Raw genomic sequence first — 22055 nt, 5'->3', positions numbered from 1 at the left:
GCCCCATCTAACCTGGGCTGGAACACTGCCAGGGATGGGGCAGCCACAGCTTCTCTGGGCACCCTGGGACTGGGGCTCAGCACCCCCAAATTAGAGGATTTCCTCCTAATCTCTAGCCTAAATCTCCCCTCCTCAAGTTTTAAACCATTGCCCCTTTTCCTCTCACTGTGTAAAAAGCCCTACTTGTAGCCTTTCTTGTAGGCCTCCTTCAGTTCAAACATTTCTATAACAGACATAGCAATCCTGCAGGTTTTTCCTATGCAAGAAACTTCTCTCAGGGTAACTAAACATTAATTTTTTGTTTTCAAGTCCAATTTTAAACGGTGTAGATTCTTCTGTGGATCCATCTAAAACTGCCCATTCCTGGCTTGTAAAATGGAGCTTCACTTGCCACTGCTACCTGCATTGTCCACCATGCAGGTTTCAGTGCAGTAACTCCCAAAACTACTGCAGAAGGACACTTAGAAGGTATTCCCAGATCCCAGAGAGGCAGATGACCCTGAGCTGAGCAAGGAAATACTTGGATTTTAAGACCAAATCACAACAGCCTCATACCAGAGAGAAAACTGAAACAAGTTAAAAATGAAGAACAACTGAAAAGCAATTCTGTCAGAGTTCTTAGTCTGTTATAATCCAGCCTAGGGAGCAGTCACTAAAACCAGCTGAAGCAACCCTCTCTGAAGGGGGTGGCTAGAGAGGAAACCCTTTAAGAGGTGACACTCCAAGCTACACACATCACCTATGAAGCAACCCTGGTCTCTGACAGCCTGCCCAGCACATTGCTGACCAGGGCCCCCTCAAACATACCAGAAGTGCCCAAGCTGCAGGAACAAAAATCAAAGCACAGATTTACCAACAAATTAAATGTAGACCCAATCACTGGAGCTTATGTTGACTGCACAGAAGTCTGTACCCACTCCAGTCAGCACCCAGGTGAGAGTAAATCAAGTTTGCTGCATGTCTTAGTGCTACATCTGGTTTTCACCAGTTAGAAAAGAAATACAACACCACAAAATCTGTCCCTCACAGCAAAATCTTAATAAAGGGGTGTCCTCACCTTGACAGTAAGGGTTGCTGGGGTTGAAGTTCAAAGGAAACTCATGAGACACCTAGAAAAGGAGACATTGCAAACAGTCAGGGAATGCAGAGAGGAACACAGCAACTGCACAGCATTGGGAAGTCCCTACCTGCCAGCTAGGAGGAACCTGAGCTCCAAACCCAAATGCAGGAAACAGCTTGTCCCTGGAGAGAAAGGGCAACAACAAGAAATGAGAAAGAGCAAGTCTTTAATAATTCTGTTTTGTTCCAAGAAAGCAACTGGAGACCAAGGTTCAGTTCCTGCCACCAGTGACACAAGGGCTGACAGTTTCAGAACTTTTCAGTGCAGCACCCCATGGGACTCTCAGGAGATTCTGAAGTAGCAAGACCAAAGCCAACCCAGCCACAGCCTGGCTAAAGGACAGAGCTGGCAAACATGTTCCCCCAGATCACATGGGGCACTCAGGTCTGAAATGCACCACAAAGGGTCAGATATCAGCTACAGTGGCCTTACAGTACCCCAGGGCCAGAAAAGGGCAGACCTGGAGGGACAAATCAAGCAAATACACCAAATTACAAAGGGCTGTCACTGCCCTCCCTAGCAGGGACAGGAGCAGGAGGAACTACAACAGCTCCTTGAAGGGATCTCCCAAGGAAAGGCAGCACCTCAGCCACTGAAATGCTACATTAGCCTTGATCACTTAGGTGCCCTGTGACACCTTTTTGATGGGTGGATAGAGCAGTTCAGATCATTACATACGTGTCATAATCCTGGACCACACTTCCCACGCTCCAGATGGCAACCAGGTATTCATTTATCCCATCAGGGCTGATGTAGTGAAGAGAATCTGGTGACCTGGGGTCTCCGTTGGAGCCAGTGAAGTCTACACCCACCTGGTCAGTCAGGATGATGACACCAAATCACTGATGCAGCAAATGAGAACAAACCCTACCCAGAAACAGAGACCAGACCCACAGAGCTCCCTTTCTCCCAGGCAAACAAAGCCTGCACTCCTTTTCCCCCTGGGGCACGTGCATGGTTAAGCAGCAGGAATCCTTACAGGGCCAGACTGAGCCCATTTCTCAAGATAAGATCAGGGAAAGCTGATTCCATCAAAGCTGTTGTGAGATCATGGAAAGTAAAAAATGTAATACTGATTTTTTCTGCAGCTTTCAGCACTGCAAATTCACACTGCATTGGCAGCCACTCACACTGCAAAGGAAGCTGTCAGTCACAGCTTCAGTGCTCTTCAGTGTCAAACACCAAGATGGGGACACAACTCACCGTGAAGTTGATCTGGCAGCCCCCCATGACATAGTCCAGGAAGGAATATTCTGTCTCTATCTAGAGGAACAGACAGACAGCTTCACACCTCCTCCCCATCACAACAGATTTCATTACAGTCAGGAAATAAAAAAGCCCAACCCAACAGAAATCTTCCTACCTTGCAGGATTTTATCCTAATAATGCCAGAGTTCTTGTAGCTCTTTTTCTTTTGTTTTTTTTCAGGATGAATGCATTCAAATTCCACCTATGGAAAGCAAGAATGCAAGAAGCAAGTTTCAAAATACCTGCATTATACAGCAGGGCCATTACTGAAGAGTTACACAAAGATCTGGCAGAATTCTGAAACTTAATTTTCAAAAGGCTTGCAACTACTTTGGCTGCTATCTGGTGACTTAAAATGGATGCTTTGGCTACCAGCACTGGGCAGAACACAAGGAAAAACCTCAGAAAAAGTCTCTCTCCTCTACAACATAACAACTGACATTCTACAGGCAGTGATGGAACAATGTCCTTGTATCAGAGGGGAGAAAAAAAGGCAGTCACAAACACAGTATTTCCCTTAATATAATCAGGCTCTTCTTCAATTAAGGAAAAGGAATGCACTCAAACAGAAGAGGGGGAGAAATCTTGGGGTGAGGGAGGCCAAAAAAGCCCAGGTCACAGGTCCCCAGTGGCTGTGTTCCAAGTTTTTTTCACTTCAATTATTCCTGTGTACAGCTTCAGCTGTCTGAATTCAGGCAAGAGATCTCCATGAGAATGAGGGTTCAGGTTTTCACTGCAGAGAACAGAGAGAAACTGGGATCACCAGCATAAGATTTGATTTATTGTAAACTGGGTGCCCACAATAAGGTATGAATTCCAAGTGCCCCTTGGAAGCACTGCTTCTCTCTGTTAGGCAGAGAGGTGACCAGAGTGCTTGTGAGGGTGACCAACTCAAGCACAAATGTTACCTGAGACAAGTCCTGCCTCTGGACTCATCAGTTAAAACATGAACAAGCCCTTTTATTTCCTCGACTCAGCAAAGGCAAGCTGAGCTGCTGGGAAAAATGGCTGGTGGCCAGCAGGGAAAGGGCTCAGGGAAGGGGAATGGATCAGTAGCCAAGGAAAAAAAAATAATTGCCACATCATCTTTTATTCTTCCCAGATGTTGGCTTAGTAATGCAAAAATATGGACAGGAAAATTGACAGGAAGCAAGTTTCAAAATACCTGCATATTACAGCAGGGCCAATTACTGAAGAGTTACCCAAAGACCTTTTTTTCTCCACTTTTTTCTCCCCTCTGATACAAGGACATTGTTCCATCACTGCCTGCAGAATGTCAGTTATGTTGTAGAGGAGAGAGGCTTTTTCTGAGGTTTTTCCTTGTGTTCTGCCCAGTGCTGGTAGCAAAAGCATCCATTTTAAGTCACCAGAGAGCAGCCAAAGTAGTTGCAAATTGTTACAGGAAGTAACAATTAAAAAAAATATATCTCTGAGGTCAGGATCAGAAAGGGTTTGTGAAAGATTGCCTGAGGAACTGAGTCTGGGGGGAATGAGAAAGCTCACCTGAGTGCCATCCCCTGCTCCCTGCAGCTGGGTCAGATTGGTTTGAAAAGTGCCTATCAAGTCGTGAGATCCATCACTGTCGTGATCTGCACACTGCACCTGGAAGGGAAGAGACAGCAGTGGGCACCCAGCTTGTGCCAGGGAGAGCAGCACCTGTCCACACCTGATCTCTGCTTGCACCAGCTCTGCACTGGTGCTGGGGACTCCCCTGCCACCCCTGAACTGCTGCTGTCACCCCTGCCACCAGCTGAAACCTGATGGTGAGAGACACCCCCAGAGTGAAGCTCAGAAAAAGGGAGACCACAGAATTCTCACGGTTGGAAAAGACCTCTAAGATCACCAAGTCCAACCATCAACCCAGAAAATCCCCCCCATGCCCAGCAGAGCATGTCCTGCAGTGCCCCATCTGCACAGTGTTTGAAACCCTCCAGGGATGGTGACTCCACCACCTCCCTGGGCAGCAGTTCCAGCCCCAATCCCTGCTCCCTCAGCCTGTCCTCACAGGATTTGCTCTCTGGACCCTTCACCAGCCTCACTGGACTGCTCAGTTGCTACTCCATTTAAATACACACTGAAAAGTTTAATTAAAAGCTTAAACTCAAGAGATGAAAAAGAAAAAACAAACTACCAAAACCCCACAAAAACCCCCAAGGTTTCACAGCCCAGATATATAAATGTGAGATCATTCTGGACAAGATATGTAACTGGGGTAATGGGAAGGAGCAATTAAAAGCTTGTTATCTAAGCACTTGCTGAACAGTCTTTTCTTCTGCCCAGCAATAGCATCAGTTTACAAAGAAACTGCAATTTCCACAGAGCACTAAGTCTGCCTTTCACTGCATCCTACACCAATCAAATTATAAATACTTAATTAATGACCAGTCATGTTTAAATCAGCATGAAAGTGTCAGAACTAGATAATGCAAAAGAGCAAGGCATTTAAAATAAAAATATGCTAATAACTATGGCTTAGAGCAAACACAGTCAGATGTACATTGTGAACAGCTCCCCACAAAATCAATTTATAACATGCACAACACACAGGATGGCAGAACACAAGTAATTCCAGAAGCAGTCCATCAAGGAACAGTTTGTGAGCAGCTGCTTCCTCCCCTGTGGAAATTCCCATGCTGCACAGACTCCAAAGCTCTCTTCTTTCCAACCTCTGTCTTCAGGAATCAAGAAACTGTTCCTCCAGTATAAACCACAGTGACAGCTTTCTCCTCAGGACACAGGGACAAGAGGAACTCATGGAAAACACCCCAATAATGATGTCAAATTCAATGAGTGGATATCTGAATTTCAGATTTCAGGGTTCTTCTAGGTCTACTTTGATCCACTGGGGATCTTCCACTGCTAGGAGTGGGAGACAAAAAGCCAGGGTGAATAATATCCTAACCTAGGCCACCCACACGGGCAGCACTGGGTCACCCTTCAGTCTCTCAATGAGAAAACAAGATCACCTAAAAAGGGAAAACAAGAGACTGTGCCCCCCTTCTCCTCCTTTATCCTTCCCAACCCACCACCTTTCCCCTGCACACTCCACCATGAAGGAACTCCCACACTCCCACCTGAACTCCAGCTCTCCCAAATACATAAAACTCCACCTCTCTCTTTATAAACATCACCCCAGAGCAATCTGATTATGCCAGGGAGGCCAATGAGGTGGCTTTCATGCAGAACCAGGGTACAGACTCCTAGTGCAGGATGTCCCTCACCCCAACACACCTGGAGAGCTGCAGAGATCTCAGCAGCTGCCACCTCCATGCTCCTCCTCTCCTGCTTGCTGCCACTCCCCCTCTCAGCCACACCAATTTATTGTATTTAGGACTGCTTTGGGGTTTAATTCACAGCATGATACAGCTTAAAACAACCCTCTTCTTGCAAGGGTTTTCTAAAACTGGCAAAGATTCACTGCATGTAGCCCAAAGCATGGTGCTGCTGCAAACAAAATCCTGCCAGTGCCAGTGCCTACCCTAGTTCTGTAGTTATTTACTGATGAGCTGTTGCTTTGCAAATGAGCTATCCAGGATTCACTGAGCCTTGGAATAGTCAGCAGGTAAATGGCCCCTTTCATCGACAGAAACTTCCAAAAGTCACAGAAAATGGATTTGCCTTGAAGCACATACCATTAAAAACATGGACTGGCAGCTTCAGTCCCAATACCAACACCCACAATTTCATATTTGCTATTTCTATTTAAATAACTATGGGGGAGACACAAGACTTTCATTTGCCCTTATTTTTAACAAAGCCATCAAGAAGATGTCAAGGTTGTGTCACTAATCTGAGCTGTTCTTAATAAAGAACAAGGAGAACATCACCCTGCATCACAATGAAGAAAGAATTGCCAAAGCAGTCATTAGCATTATTAATTTGATGAAAAGATTTACCTTCAGGCACTTTTTTAGCACATAATCCTCATACACTGCTGGCAAAGCTGATGTTTAGGAGACACATCAAATGGCTGTTTCCAAGGAGTTCACTGACTGCCTGTGTTTCAGGAGTAACAGTTCCTATGGAAATTTTTGGAAGGCTCAGACACAAAGTTCAGAGCAGCAAATACCAGATGAACCAAATGGAACACCAGGGCAATGTTATGTTCTTTGGTGCTGCTCATGAAATTCCTGCCTGTCAGCCCAGATTCCCCTCCCTGAGTGAGTAACCTGTTAGTAGGTTAGCCCTAAGCTCTCAATACAAGAACAGTTTCTCACAGCTGCATTGTGAAACTTCACAGATTATTTGCACATGCATCAAGAACTGTGGCTGAAATGAACTAAAAGCAAAAATCTCTCCTTTTTAAGAAGCAGGACATTCCAAAGTGAATTCCAAAGCACAGAAAGCTTCTGAAAAATAAACAACAAAGGCTCATCTGGACTGCAGCAAACACAGCCTTGTGTAACATCATATGTTAACCAGGTCAGTTTTGCATAATATGCATTTATCTGCCATCTCCTTTCCATATCTGCTTCTCACTTTTGGACTGAGAGGACTTTTCTGCCCTAACACTGCTGATTCCCAACAATAAAAGCTCAAGAACACCACATGGCCACAGCCTGGCAAGCCCAGCAGCCCTGAACACCTATTTCCAGGTTCATCATCTCAGTGATTCTCTGGACCTGCCATGCTACACAAATCAAAGTATTAGCACACATGCATTTTGCTAAACCTTTCAGATCAAACTTCCAGCATGAGGTTTTTCTTCACAGAGAGGATGAGGCAGGAAAATCCTGCAAATGGAAAATGTTTAGGAGTTGAATATGCAGGCTTTGCACAGAACTACCCATGGATTTACATGTTTTTACATTATCAATCCATTGCTTACAATAGAAATTAACAAACTAATTTGCTATCAGATTTTCTTTTGTAGAAACTTATTAAAAGTTTGTTCTATTCTATTAAATGACACAACTGTTCTGCTACCACCTCCAGTAGTCAGGACTAGAAACAATTAATCATCACTTACAAAAGCACCAAATTTCTAGTTGGAACAGACTGAATGAAAGTTGGGACAAGCCTGTCAGTCCCAGCAAGGGATGAATCTGACAGATATATTAAGGTCCTCTCTGTGTCACTATCCTAAAATCACTCAAGCTTGTCCAACATGTACAAGCTTCTCAGTTAAATTGAAACACTGCTAGAAAGACATAATTTAAAAACAAAACAAAAAAACCCCAAAACCCCCAAACAAACTAAAAACCCCAGGAAACAAACCAAACAAAGCCCCCCCCCATAAAAAAAAAGAAACAACAAGCCAAAAACCACTAAAACTCAACATGAAACCCTGGCCAAAATAGTGAAAGCATCACTTATAATTCCTCTTATGACTGCTCATTAGGAAGTGTGTCACTTCTGCATTTCTGACTTCTCAATTGGACAATTCATTATGTTCTAACACAGACTTCACATTTAATAGCCATGTAATAACTTATCTGCCACACTACCACTTGAGAAAGGCAATCTAAATTTTTATATGTGACTTGACAACTTGATAACCCTTAGTTAACACCACTCATGATTAGATTACTTATAATGACAAATAGGGAGAATTTCTGAAGGCTGTACCTTGATAGGTTTATTAAAATCTCCACCACAGAAGGTCTGTAAGGGAACACTGAACTTCCTCCAGCATGGGTTTAAGTTGTTCTTAATCACCTTAAAAAAATGACAGCACAAAGTCATGTGAGGGATGCAGCATGTAAGTCATGAAAAAACATAACACAAGGGTTCTCTAAGAACAGCTCAGTCACTACAGGCCTGACCTGCAGGGATGGCCAAGCAAAAGCTGTGTAACAAATTAAAGTTCAGGGTAAACTTGAGAGCCAAGCTAAACCAACAGCTCATCAGCTCTGTAAGGGAGGACAGTCCTGCCACACTTGGTGGAGAGTTGGGCTCTTCACTGAGGCAGCTTAACCCAGACACCAGGCAGCAAATAACAATTTTCTGCCAGGTCAGTGAACAGAGTCCCTTTTTCAGGATATGAGATAACTTTAATTGCAGAACTGGTGTAAAGCAAGACCAGGACTCCTGCTTTTGCTAGGATTGAGCTGTCTGATCAACTCAAGAACACCACCAGCCTAGAAACAGTACCTCTGACCTGTACACCAGCTGCCAAGTTCCAGCATCACTCTGCTTGTGAAACTCCAAGAAGGGATCTGATTTACCTAGGAAATCCTGCAGACAAAAGCCCAACAAAAGAAATCAGCCTCCTGTATTTTAGTCAGATGAGAAGAGCTGTCTAATCAGAACACAATCCTTCAAATAAAGCACAGAGTCAATCAAACAATGCTTTTTTTTCCTCTCGTTTTACTTTTCTCTTTTAAACTGCTGTAATTTCTAAGTCATCAGAATTTACAACCTCTGGTTCCAAGACTGTGTCCTCAGACCACTTTTGCCTCTATGAATCATGTCATTTTGCTGATTGAGCAGTGTGGTCACAAAATCCCTGGATTGGCCTTTGGCTTAAAATAGCATTAAGGCAGCACACTTAAATTTCCACCTTTTCTTCCTTAATAACTTTCCAAAGAGCTTGGTTCACAGCTGCAATAGTAATTGGAGACAATTACGTAACTGCACTGTATTAATAGACAGAATATTCCAAAGTTAAAAGAATCCTGCAAAAACTAAACTTGGCATCTGAGTTTATGGTTTGGCATTGTGGTTTTGTCTCCAGTTTACCTCACAGTAAGTAACAAAAGACAGTGAGTCTTTCTCCATGCATGGATTACCCAGCTTAGGCAAATGTTTAATGCAGAGAGACTCCTGGCAGAAACATGCAATATAATTTTAAAATATCAGTACCTTTTTGTCCAAGTTTTGAGCTTCAACTTCTAAGTATACAACCCTGGTATCTTTAATTTCTTCTGCTGAAATCTGCGCCACAGAAATTAAAAACAAAAAAAAAAACACACAAAACTTAAACAAGAAACCCCACAGAGTTTTGCTCACTGTGAAATCTGTAGTTACAAATATCTATCTTTCCTGTGCATATGTAGCACCTGAAGATATACTGGCAGAAACCCAGAAATGTTACTTTGTCCCCAGACAAGGTATGAAAGAACAAGAAACTACTTTTTTAACAGAGAAGCCTTATTCACCGTGATGGTGCCTTTTCCTGCTGGCTTCCCCTGCTTCAGTTCCAGAGGTCGGGTGAACACTGAGCTGGACACAACCTAAGGATAAAAGACAAACAATACAAATATCAAGTTAGAAAAATAGCAAAAGATTACTCTTCAGAAGCAGGACTCTCCTAAAAGATATAAAAAGAACTTTAAATGCATTTCCAGCAGCAACAGCCACCAGAGTTTGTGCTCCTGAATGGATGAACAGTTTGAAAATTATCTTCTCTCACTACTCACAAAACAGTACCCACTAACATGTCTCTAAATTCAACTTTAGAATCCCGTTTTACTAAACCTGAGACACAAGAGGCATTTTCATCACAGGTATCCCAAAAACTACTAAAAAAAATGCTTTAATTTATCAAGTCTTTCTTTAGTAACAGGAACCCCATTTTTCCTCTCCTACCCAGCTTATACAAACCCCTCCTCAGGAAATGAAAACAATCTCAAACAGCTTTATTTCCCCAAACTTCCTGCCCAATGACCACTTTGCCTTCCTTACTCCCAAGACTGCTCTTGGTGCTGCAAGCACCTCTGAAGTTAAGCAATTGCAAACCAGGGGTATTTCTGACTTCCACTCTGTGACTGACACAATGATTTTCTAACTACAAAGGACAGTAATGCAAAGCAACCTGTTCAGCAAGATGTTTTACAATTCTAATGTGCTGAAGCCCTTGATAAAGCAGTCTTTCACCCCATTTTTCACAATAAAGCAACACCTGCTGCTATTCTGTAGTTCACTCAACACAACTCTGCCCTTACCTGTCCCAGTGTGCACTCGATCCCTCCCAGGTAGTCATCATCACTTAAATCAAAGGACTTGTTATCAATATCATACAGGCCGAATTTCAGCTTCTGCACTTTCTCAAAGTAGTAGTCCACAACCAGTTTCTTGCAGAATTCAGGGTCTTGGCAGTTCTTGATCCTCTCCGTGCGATCCAGCTGCACAAACACAGAGGCAAAGCTGTTCAAGATGGGTCAAATCCACGGTTTCCCCCCACAACTTTTCATCTGCACCCCTGGAGCTCTGTGGGACCATGCTCAGGCTACACACCCCAGCCCCTGTTTTGTGACAAACCACTGCTGACAGATGGCTTGGCAAGAAAGGAAACTGCACTGGGTAATGAATGTTACTCTATGGGAAAATTCTAAAAATTAGGTGGAGAAAGGCTGCTGAAACACCGCACTTTGTGCTGCCCGCTCTGGGGTCAAGGACAGAGGACAGGGAGTATGGCAGGCAAAGGAATGCCCCGGTGAAACTCTATTCAACCCTATGAGTAATTAATGAAACAGGTGAAGCTAAAACTCCAAACAGTGTGAGTGCAGGCAGTGCACAGCTGAGTTATGGAGGAAGGGCTTGGAAAACCAGGGGATGGCAACAGAGCAGCCCGGGGTGTCTGCACCCCCTCACCTCAGCCCACTGCCCACCGCCCGTGTCCTGCAGCAGCACGCAGAGAGGATCCGACTTGGAGCCCAGGTCCTTGTCGAGGAGGCTCCGGCAGGACACCGACAGCTCCACCCTGGACACGCACCCGGCCATCTGCGGGCAGAGCACAGGGTCAGACCCAGGGACCCTCCCCGGCTCCTCAGGTGCTGCCGGGGCCGCGCTCAGCGCCGACACCGCCGGAGCTGTGGGGGGGGGTGGGAGCCCCATCCCCTCAGCGCGGCCCCGCGGCGCCTCAGCCCGCTCCCCGCCGCCTCCCTCCTTCCCACCCGCCCTTCCCTCCCTCGCCCCACGGACACGGCCCGGGGAGGTGTCCCCACCGCCACTTCATGACCACACGAGTGCCGGAGCTCAGCGCCGGACCGGACCGGACCACCCCGCAGCTCCCCGGGAGAGCAAACCCAGCCCGGCCCGGCCCGGCCCGGCCCCCCGCATGCTGGGCCGCCGAGACCCATTCCCGAATGGCAGCTGCCTTCAGAAAAAAGAAAACTGTAAATCATCTGGTAATAAGGTGGTAACTAAAGTTTATTATGTACCCACTTCCCTCCAAGGAACAGCCATAATTCTCAAAACTGAGTTTAGCAGAGAAGCCTCCAAGCATCTCAGCATCAGAGTGAGGGCAGCTCGAGAGCTCCACAAGTACTTGAAACGTGAGCGATTCACAGAGAAGCTCCTTCAGAGTTCAAAATAATAAGGAAATAATTGTTTGCTCTTTCCAGTATCCAAGTATCCACTTGGCTCCCTCACAGTTGCCGTGTGTAAGTATTAATCACGATCAAGATGAGGTTGCATGAGGCAACATTCAGCCCCTCAGACCTCCCAGCCTGCAAACCACCCCGCACAGATGTCACCAGTGTCACCCAACACACTGCCTGGCACTGGGATGCCTCCATGGCAGGAGGACAAAACCAGCACAAAGAATCAGCAAAGCTTTAGGCAAAGGGATCAGAGTTCAGCTTTCTACTATGGTAATCATCATCTGCTTTAACACTGGAGTGGTTTCAGAGGCTAGTGTGAAGTAGTCTGGTCAGCCCACTTCAGTTGCCTTCAACCCCAAATAAGAGGCACAAAGAAACCATTCCCTTTAATAAATACTGAAATCTCAAGTCACAGGCACCCATTTGTTTCTTTACCTACATGTACCATTCCACCAGACCAGCTTACACCTACTCAGCTCTACAGACACCTGTACATGTTTGTATGACACCAGGGAGGATCAGGACAGCCAGCCTTGGCTCCCAGGCCAACATTTCTCCTTTATTTTCCTCTGCTGCAACAGAGGTTTCTGTACCAACAAGAGAACAAGGAGCCACCTTTCCTCCCAACTAGAGCAAAAAGGATCAGGAGTGAAGTTAACTTCAAAAGAACCAGCACCCAAAAAGTTTTAGCATCCCCAGAGAGCAGCAATCCCTTCCTAGGAGGAAACCATCGCTGAAGGTCTCAAGCTGCACGCAGAACACAGCTGTACACAGGTATTTTATGTTACAAAGACAGAGCTAAGGGAAAGCTTTGAGATGGGAACTGTTGAACCACACAATGAAGCCAGGAGGTTAAGTGACACAAGTCCTCAAACCCAGCCACCTCCCATCTGCTGTCTGAATCTCTTCTTCAAACCAGCAGCAATGAAATTACAAAAATACTCCACTATTTCAAGGATTTATCCTTGAGTACACTAACACCCAGAATGCTGTCTCATCCTACTGTTTTGGACCCAGAAATAGCATAGTATTTCCCTTGAAACACAGCCCAGATATTCTGCTGAACCACTGGGAAGATACAAACCCCAAGGGATCCTTTCCCACTGCATCCTCCTACTCCACCCAGAGATGTCAGGGCATCAGCTGATGCATGTGACAATCAGGACACAAGAAAGGACAACCAGGCTGGTGGTTTGGAGCCACCTGAGTGGAACTGTTCCTCTAACAGGGGGGAAACCAGGAAAGCTGGTTTAACAGCTACAGACCACTATGGAAAGCAGAGGGACAGATCCTTGACAGATTCAGATAAAAGACTTGTGTTTAATCTAAAAACATCAGTCTAAACCTCAGCCAGCAGTTGTTTATACATTGCTTCCTACATATATCCTTGAAAAGCCCACACAAAGGTGTTTTTTGTTTTTTGTTTTTTTCCACTTCACAGCTTTCCAAATATACTGCATGGTGCTCTCCAGTTTCGACTCATTCCTTGAATCATAGCAGCAGAAACTCCTGATCACAGACCAGTCTGGGTATCTCAGCAGCAAAAGCAAGGAACAGGTCTGTTAAGAGACAACATCCATTTCAGTCAAGCCTGAAGATCTGCTTAGCCTCTAAGTTAACCTTCACTCAAGTTATCCTGCTGTGCACTTGGTGGGACATGTGCAAGTCTCTTGAAACATGCCTGCATCTGAACAGACTAAAAAGATCAATATATTTTCATTCCCAAACACACACATACATAATTACTGAAAGGAGAAAAAAATAATGGTGGAATTCCTTTGCTACTGGGAAAACTAACCCCAACTTCAGTTACTTCAGCTACTTTTAAGTGGGGTTTAATGATGTTAATCATTGGCTCAAATATTCTCTTTTCCTCTCTAAAGCAAGAATTCTGGAACTTACTTCCAGTCTCCATAGTAAACTGTGTTGTAGAATGTTAGAGAGGATTGGAGAATGTTGGAGAATATTCCTGAATATTCAGGCAAGAAAGGAATATTCAGGAATATTCTCCAACATTCTCCAATCCTCTCTAACATTCTACAACAAAACTGTTTTGCTATAGTAACTGCATCTCTTTTCCTACAAAATACTGAATGTTTACTTGAAATCAATTCATTGATTTTTACCTCCATCTCTCTCCACAAAGCCCCTGTTCCCCTCCTCCAAGCTTTGCCAATGCCCTCAGTCAGCACTTGTGCCTACAACAGCCCCATGCCTAACACAACCTCCCATCTGCTTCTCTTTCAGCAGAAGCCTGCAAGGCTTTCTCTTAAGCTTCTGTGTTCTGAGCATCCAAAAAAACCCTGCAACATCTTCTTGCTATTTCATCACCTGGGAAGCAGACACCAGCTCACCCCCAGGGGCTTCACACAGCCCCAGCAGCACTGCTGCACCACTTACCATGAACACAGCCAAAGGTTCCCCTGGTTACACACCAGGGCACAAAGGCTCTGATCCCAGGCTAAGGACACACACTTTTGTGTAATTGAACTGAAAGAACATGAGGTTTTAGTATTTTTATTAATAGCTTTCCCTCTTTGCCTGGGTATGCACTCAAAGAACACTCATTCAGCTCGGGGATTGAAGCCAACGTGTCAAAAACAGATCTCATGTTTCACCACTTTCTCATAGAGCACACACAGCTCTGTCTGTTCAGACACACAAATTTAGCTTTTGGAACTGCAGCAATTAATCTTTACTGTGACAGAGTATTATTTACATTTGTTGCAAGACTCAAATTCTTCTATTTTCCAACAGTTCCAGAAATTCTAAAAACTACTCATTTCTTATCACCTCCCTCTTCTCCCCATCCCCCCCACCTCACAACCACCCTTGATAACTAATACTGGTATCTATTATTTAAAACTTCTGGTTTACAAAAAACAATGAATATTTCCAAAAGAAAAACAGCAGCTAAAACAAGCTGCTTTCCATAAAGGTATTAAAACATTCAATGTATAAAGGATTTATTGTAGACTGATCCTTAACAGCTTGCAACAACAACAGTAGAACAAAGGATTTCTCCATTTACTCGTCACAGGCAGATTAAGGAACAGAACGGTCTGGAAGTCACAAAACTATTCTAGCAACACAAATTCAGTGCCAAGTAAAAATGAACTCCAGACATGATAATACATTTCAACTCTATTTAAAATAGATCAAAAGAGCCACTGGCAGCATGGCAGGTTCAGAAGGGAAGGCAATGTCAGCAAGGCACTGGGGAAGTGCTGCTGTGAGAACTGGCCTGTAAAATCAGCCAACATGTGAGACATGTCCTGTAAAATCAGCCCCATGACACAGGACACCTCCACGATCAACAGCCTACATGGACGAGAGCTGCACACACAGATCACTGCTCTCCCAACTCAGGATCTCACTGCTGAGAGGCATCACCTGGGAAGTTTCATCTTGAGCTGAATTCTGCACATTCCTTTCACAAGGGAAAAGTATCCAACAGCTTCAGATCCATCAGTCACGTGTGGTTTTTGCCTTTCTAGTTGGACATAACACCACATATTGAGGAAAAAATTACTTTTCACCCATGGTGAAAAACACCACAACTATCCACAGAAGTCTGCAAGGTCCTAAGCACTTTCTCTGAAGTCCTTCAGTGCTCAACCAGACACCAATCACATTTATTTAAGTAAAGCACAGAATGGCAGCAGATAATGTAAGCTTTAAGAAGTGCTTAGACAATTAAACTGAGGTTAAAGTTAACTTTTACTGTGCATACCACCTCTTCCCTGTAAAGGAGATCATGAACTCCAACAAGTAGTGTCATACACATAGAAAGTTAAATCCTATATTTCCAACAAAGCTGTTTCACACTGAATTGAAGCACACCAGTAAAGAAGTTGGTCCTAAATAATCAAACCAAGACCAAAGAACTGCTGTGTTCTAGGAACATCACACAGGAGATCCACATTACATGTTCACAAGAATAAGGAATTACTTGCTACTTTCTGAATCTTTAGATGAGCATTTCAAAACACCCAACCCTTTTTACATGGTTCTACAGAAAAAACAACTTCCTGTCATATAGGGAAGCACATACTCTAATGTAAATCAAATCAACTCCACAGACAAGTCTATATTAATGTATAATGATTCTTCCAGCAATTCAGCTTAAGCAAAGCTTGAAAGCAAATCATTTTTAAGAGAAGAAAGCACTGTCTGCCTATGCTTGAAGAAAGCTTCAGAACAAGAGTGCAAAGATTTTAACTGTTCCAGTTCAGAGCTTTGGAGGGTTTTGCACTTCCCCAAAATGCCACATGTGGGTGTTTGAAGCATTAACAAACTCCTCCTTACTAACCCCTCTGCAGCAGGGGTGCCACCACTAAATTGAATAATGACTGAGTGTTGGACCACGTAAGGTGACAATTACTGAATTGTAACATAAGGGGTTTTATGCTTCCATACTGCCCCGGGACTGAAAGGCAGAGGCTGCCCTTCCCCTTTAGGCTGGGCAGGCACAGGGTGCAGCAGGGGACCATGGGGCAAGAAGGGGGATGTGACTCACATCAACCACTCCAGCAGCTCACAGAACACACAGAGCCTCCCAGAGGACAAGAAAAACTTAACTTCATGGCATCAAACATCACCAGAAGAATTTTCAGTAGTCCCAGGAGCAATGTCTTCTGGAAAGCAAATCACAGAACCCCAGACAGGTTTGGGTTGGAAGGGATCTTAAAGCTCCCCCAGTGCCACCCCTGCCATGGTCAGGGACACCTCCCACAGCCCAGGGTGCTCCAAGCCCCATCCAACCTGGGCTGGAACACTGCCTGGGAGAGGGATGTGTTATCACAGAATCCACTCACGTGGGGCAGCTTGGCTTCACTGCTCAACCTAAGGTGGAATACATGCAAGGACTTGGCACAAGAAAACCTGTAGTTCATTCCTAGCTAACTACACAAGGAAATTCTCAACTACACCACTCTGTACAGGACACCCAACTGTCCCACTGTCCCAACACTAACCAAACACCCACTGAAGAACTTGGTTCACTCAAGCTCAAGGCATTACTACAGATGCTGAAGGACAGTAGATTTCCAATGACCCCATTTTGCACTGGGCTGACCATAGTCTCTGCCTTACATTCTGCTTACAAGAACAACAGAAACACCAACAACCCTGCCAGCAGTTATGTCCCAACAGAAGTTTCACCCTCCTGGCCTTATGCTACCCAACAACTCAATAAAAACACCCAGCTCACGTAAGAGATCATCCCAGTTAATAAAACCTGCACTTCAACAACCCAACACAGTAAACTCCCTGTTCATTGCTCAGTTTAACCCCCTAACTTACAGTTATCACCCTACCTTCTTCCAAACAGCCTCCTGCTGTGATCCCTGGATGTGCAGATCATCAGAACAACACCTCCTCAGATTACCAGCTCAGTTTTCAGGGGACAGCCCGTTGCCTTTTGGGTTTTGAGATTAAAAAGCTGGTGCTGGTGCCAAGGGAGTATCAGCATCACTTTTTAAATGTATTATCAAAATAAAAATTCTAACGTGTACCCTCTCTAAAAGAAATCATAAAGCTAGATCTTTATCACTAAGTGAGCTAAAAAGCATTTTATTTTAAGCTAAGATTGAGTCTCATGAGAAAGATAGGAATCCACAAAAATTATGAGTAAATCCAGCCTCTTTCCAGCACACCAGCTCTTCCTTGAGCCACAGAGCCTCATCCACCAACATAAATGGCTACAATTTTTTCCACCATTTCAATATTCTCAGGACTTTTAAGTGAGGACATTTAAGACCAGCAGTAGTACAGGCAGATATTAAATCTGTATGCTCTGTACTGGTTTCCAAGTTATCTGTCCCCATACATCAAACATTTATGGGGAGGGAGTTAATCACCTGTTAGTACAAATCTCACATAAAACCTGAAATGAAAGGCACCTGCTAATTGTTAAAAAAGACAAATAGAATATTGAATACTATTAAGAACACCTTCCTAACCAAACTGCTCTGGCACTTGGATTCAGTTCTGGTGAGGAGAACTGAGTCTGGAGTCCATGGTCCATCAGACAGCCTGAAGTTCAGGGATGAGAGCTCCTGGGGAGGACAGGCACAGAGCAGGAAGCTGACAGGAGCATCCTACAGGGTGCAGTGGCAAGGGACTGAGGGCTGTGCTGACACTGAGCTGCTCCAAGCCAGGACCAGAGGTGAGCACGAGCTCCAAATCTGACTTCAAGCAAGAGGTGACTGACCACTGTCCCACCCCTGAGCTGTGTCCACACAAACCCTGAAGCTCCAGTACCACCACAAGAACTTGGGATTTTTTATGTATCTTGAGGCAGCCTACAGGTACAAGCCCTGAGCATGCTCTGTGGCAACCCAGGCTCTGAGACAGTTGCCAAAATGGACTGAGATGGCAGAGCCCCCATTTACAGCATCACAGAATCTTTTTGGTTGCAAAGGACCTTTGGGATCACTGAGTCACACTGTTAAGTCAACACTGCCAAGGCTACCACTAAACCATGTCCCAGAGTACATCTATATGATAATATAATACTTACATGATATCTACATAGAATATATCTAACATCAATACAATAAAAAGTTTAAGACAGTTTTAAAGCTCAAATAAAGCATTAGAATCACAAATAGGATTGTAATTTCCAGCAGAAAAAAACCAAACAAGAACTTCAGTCATTTAATTATCTTTACTACAATTTCCCCCCTCCAAAAAAACCCAAAAAACAAAAAAAAACCACAAAACAGCAACAACAACAAAAAAAGCCAAATCCCAGCTTCAAGGGAAAACCACTTCCTACAAGTTCACCTTTACCTTATGCCCCCTACATCACAACCAACAAGCTCAAAGAAAGGCCTGTGAGTGCCTTTACTATATATACATCCTCCACATTTCTGAGAAATAAGTGAAAAACCTGAGAGGGAAACACTGATTCTACTTCAAATATTAGCTTGTAATATATTAAATTACACCAGGGTTCATATCAACAACTGAACTTAAGCAAAACTTTCCCAAGCTCTTCATGCAAAAGAAAACTCACTTGTCAGTTCTTACTAGCACTTAGTTTCAGAACATCCAAAACCATTTCCTTGAAAAACTACCCTAAGGCAGGCTGGGGCTTGAAGTCTGTCAGTCATTTGGCTTCAGCTGGAACTGTAACTGAAATCCTAGAAATGGGGACTGACTTCCCCACCAAAGATTTTTTTCCATTCCTTTTATACTCTTCAATTCAGCTGCTTCCTTCCCCTCCTGATTCTCAAATGTATTACTGAAACATAAAGAACATCTTGGTTAAAAAACAATTAAAAGCTTGATCATACTGACCTTTGTAACAACCCCAAACACCATTTCCCACCACAAGCCTTTCCCTGTCTCAAGCAAGGCCAAACTCTTAAAACTTCAGCTATTCCCATCTCAGGAATAAACAAACATTCTGTGCCATGACCTGAACAAATCAACCTGACCTTGGCTCCTCCACTTCTCAGCCCAAACTTGTTAAACTGAGATTGCAGACTACATTCCTCCTCTTGGGTTCTCCAGCCACCCTGCAGCCTCACATCCTTCAACACACCACTCCTTACTCCCACACATCCATGGGGTTTCAGGTGATGTCTTGGTATCCATCCTGCTGATCCCTTTAGCAACCTCTGCCCTTCCCAAAGCACAAATCCTGTCCTCCTCTAGAGCCTGCACCATTCATTCTCCCAGTCATAGCCATGATATAACACAGGAGACTCCAGGGCAGAAACCCAAGGCCCAGCTGCTTTGACCAGTACAAACTTTATGAACAGCAACAGTTCAAAGTAAGACTTTAGAAAAGAATGTATCTTACCAATCTTTGCTGCTTTATCAAACAAATTCACATTACTGAAGAACTTTAGTGATAAAACAGTTCCCACAGACACTCAGCTCATGAAAGGTTTCCCATATTTCTTGTTTGTATTGCACTGCTCTATGATGACCAAAAAAAAGGCTGAGATACCCCAGCTAAATTCATTAAATTATTCTCAGTTGCCCTGGAGTGAGTACTGCACAGTGACAACTCTTGCCTAAAAAATCTAAGGACAAAAAGCAGATGGGACCTTTCAAGTTCTCACGCATTACAGAATCACACTCCCTCACATTACATAAATCAGGATTTCTTCTTTATGGATTTTCATCTTCAATCTATCTCCTCATGAAAAACAATCTGAAAAAAAACCCCAAAACTAATACTGCTTCTGCAGTGCTCACAAGAAGCAGATTTCTTTAATTTATTCATTCCAAGTTCAGCCATTCTTATGCCAACACTGCTTTTCAGTTCTTCTTCCCCCTTTTGAGTGTGTGCTTCTTTTTAAGAGACTCACACCTCCCTAATATTTTTCTGCCATTTAATTATTAACTTCTGTATTATGAACATCTTTACTTCTCCATCCTAAATCTGCTGCAGAAAAATGACACTTTAAAACAGAAAAACCTACAAAGAACCTACCACCACAAAACCATCAAAGAACTTGAGCAAAGGAAAGGATTTCCAAGTTTTAATTTTTTTTTCTCTCCCCATCCAGATTAATAACAGAAGTATTTAAAGACCACAAAATACCACTAACCTGTTCTCCTCCTCCATTTCTCCTGCCCATGTACCTTTTCAAACCCACTGAAATAACAGATCCAAGCTACCCCACTTGTCTCAGCACCAGGGGGCCAAAATGACCATCACAAACTCCCTGCACCAAGAGGCAGAGATTCCACAACTGCAAACTCACAGGTACATCCTCAAGTGCTTCTTCTGTGTCTGCTCTCCATGGTATATAAACTGCAATACTTTTCAACCTATACCCTAAAAACCTCTGTTTTACCCAGGTTTGGATTTGCTACACAGGTGTTTCACCCCCTTCAGAAGACATGCAAGAACACAACAGCCCCTATAACCCCATCCTGACAAGCCTTAGATCCTCCCACGGGTGAGCACCTTTATTTTCTCAAAGTTAAATTAATAGTCCCAACAACTTTTTAATAAACATGACCAAACTAAGGCAGAGTTCTCTGAGCCTTTGTTAACAGACAAAACCTCTTTGGTCACCCAAGACCTCATTGGTAAAAAACCCAGTACATTTAACAGCTGTAAAAACATGAATTAAATTACATTTCATCTAAGTGGAGAGACTTTTATTAAAAATTCTATTTTAAGTTTATTAACAAGTCTCTTATGAGTTATTACCACTAGGTAGAGCCTGGAAACTTGGGTTACAAGTAAGATGTTCTCTGGTCAGCAGAGCATGATCTGCACAGTAAGAACACAGCTGAACAACTGAGCCAGGCAGCAGCCAGGACACAACACGGGACAGCCTCAGCACCTCATTCACCACCAGTTCTCCACCAACAGGGTTTCACGTGGACCCACTGAAGCAGCAGAGGGATTTGGAGATGACAAAAGCCATTAAACAGCACCTGTTCTCACGCTGTAGGTGTAAGTGGCCTTGGAGTGCTCAGAAACACTCAGAACAAAAGGTGTTTGCTGCCTCGCCAGGACTGAGCAGGTCACCCAAGGCACCACCACACCAGGGCTGGGACAGAACTCACAGGGATTCCTCTCAGCTACCACACAGACAGAATTAAATTATGACACTACAGTTGCATTCAGTCAAGTCACTGCACTGAAAATTGCTGATTTTAAGGAGATACAACACTGCCTGCAGAGTCAAAGTAGGATTTCTATTACATCATTACTGTTTTTGTCTAAACCAACATATTTTTTGTTTCAGAAAACTCGCTTCTGCTCAAAATTATTTTAACAGGTCTAACTAAGGACAAATTTTAACATGAAAAGCAGCACAAGCCATCAAGCAGGAGGATGCATGCACACTTTCCTTTCTGGTCCTGGAATAAGTAGGGTAGCCAAATGTTACCTTCTCATTCAGGGAAACAGCATGACATATTGCTTGTGCTGCAAGGAATGTCATTTGGATTATTGTCTCAATAAAAATACAGCATCTGTCACCCAGAGGGAGGGACGAGTGTACAGATAAAAAAAAAGGCCTTAAAGAAAATCCAGGACATTTGTGCAGTTACTTACAGTGTCATGTAATTTTTCAGATATATCTGAAAGGCTTTTTTCTTTAGATGTATCCATCTTTCCATACATGCACAGGGTGACTGACTGACTTAAATTACAAAACCTACAGTTGCCTCTAAAAACCTTAAAACAGACTTGACCATCAAAACCAATTCTGATTTACAGTCTAAGAGTACTCAAAACTGTGAAGGTTTATGCACTCAGGTTAAACTGTTTAACACCAAAACCATTTAGATCAATTACATATCTCATACATTCCATTATTAACAACCAAGTTTAAATGTCACATTATTTTAAGAATTTAACTGTCTATTCACTGCTTCATTCTTTTTCCCACCAGCTCCGTGCTGAAATTTCTGAACCACAATCTGCAGCAGATTAGGAC

General features: G+C 43.7%; 1 protein-coding gene across 5 annotated transcripts in view; it reads right to left on the bottom strand.

The window, feature by feature from the left end:
• Nucleotides 1-22055, bottom strand: part of RBM12 (RNA binding motif protein 12) — a 48952-nt gene that overhangs the window by 10598 nt on the left and 16299 nt on the right. For all 5 annotated transcript variants that reach the window (XM_071759364.1, XM_071759367.1, XM_071759366.1 and 2 more), the window contains 12 exons: nt 10904-11032; nt 10255-10434; nt 9469-9543; nt 9173-9244; nt 8462-8545; nt 7937-8026; nt 3872-3970; nt 2484-2570; nt 2324-2383; nt 1799-1932; nt 1188-1242; nt 1058-1109 (listed from right to left, as the gene is read on the bottom strand). In XM_071759364.1, the coding sequence (XP_071615465.1) occupies nt 1058-1109; nt 1188-1242; nt 1799-1932; nt 2324-2383; nt 2484-2570; nt 3872-3970; nt 7937-8026; nt 8462-8545; nt 9173-9244; nt 9469-9543; nt 10255-10434; nt 10904-11032 (1117 nt within the window). The remainder of the gene's footprint in view (nt 1-1057; nt 1110-1187; nt 1243-1798; nt 1933-2323; nt 2384-2483; nt 2571-3871; nt 3971-7936; nt 8027-8461; nt 8546-9172; nt 9245-9468; nt 9544-10254; nt 10435-10903; nt 11033-22055) is intronic.

Source organism: Heliangelus exortis, chromosome 16, assembly GCF_036169615.1.
Source record: "Heliangelus exortis chromosome 16, bHelExo1.hap1, whole genome shotgun sequence".
Taxonomy (NCBI): domain Eukaryota; kingdom Metazoa; phylum Chordata; class Aves; order Apodiformes; family Trochilidae; genus Heliangelus; species Heliangelus exortis.
The sequence above is the reverse complement of the archived record's forward strand: the minus strand, read 5'-3'. Positions and strand labels throughout refer to the sequence as shown.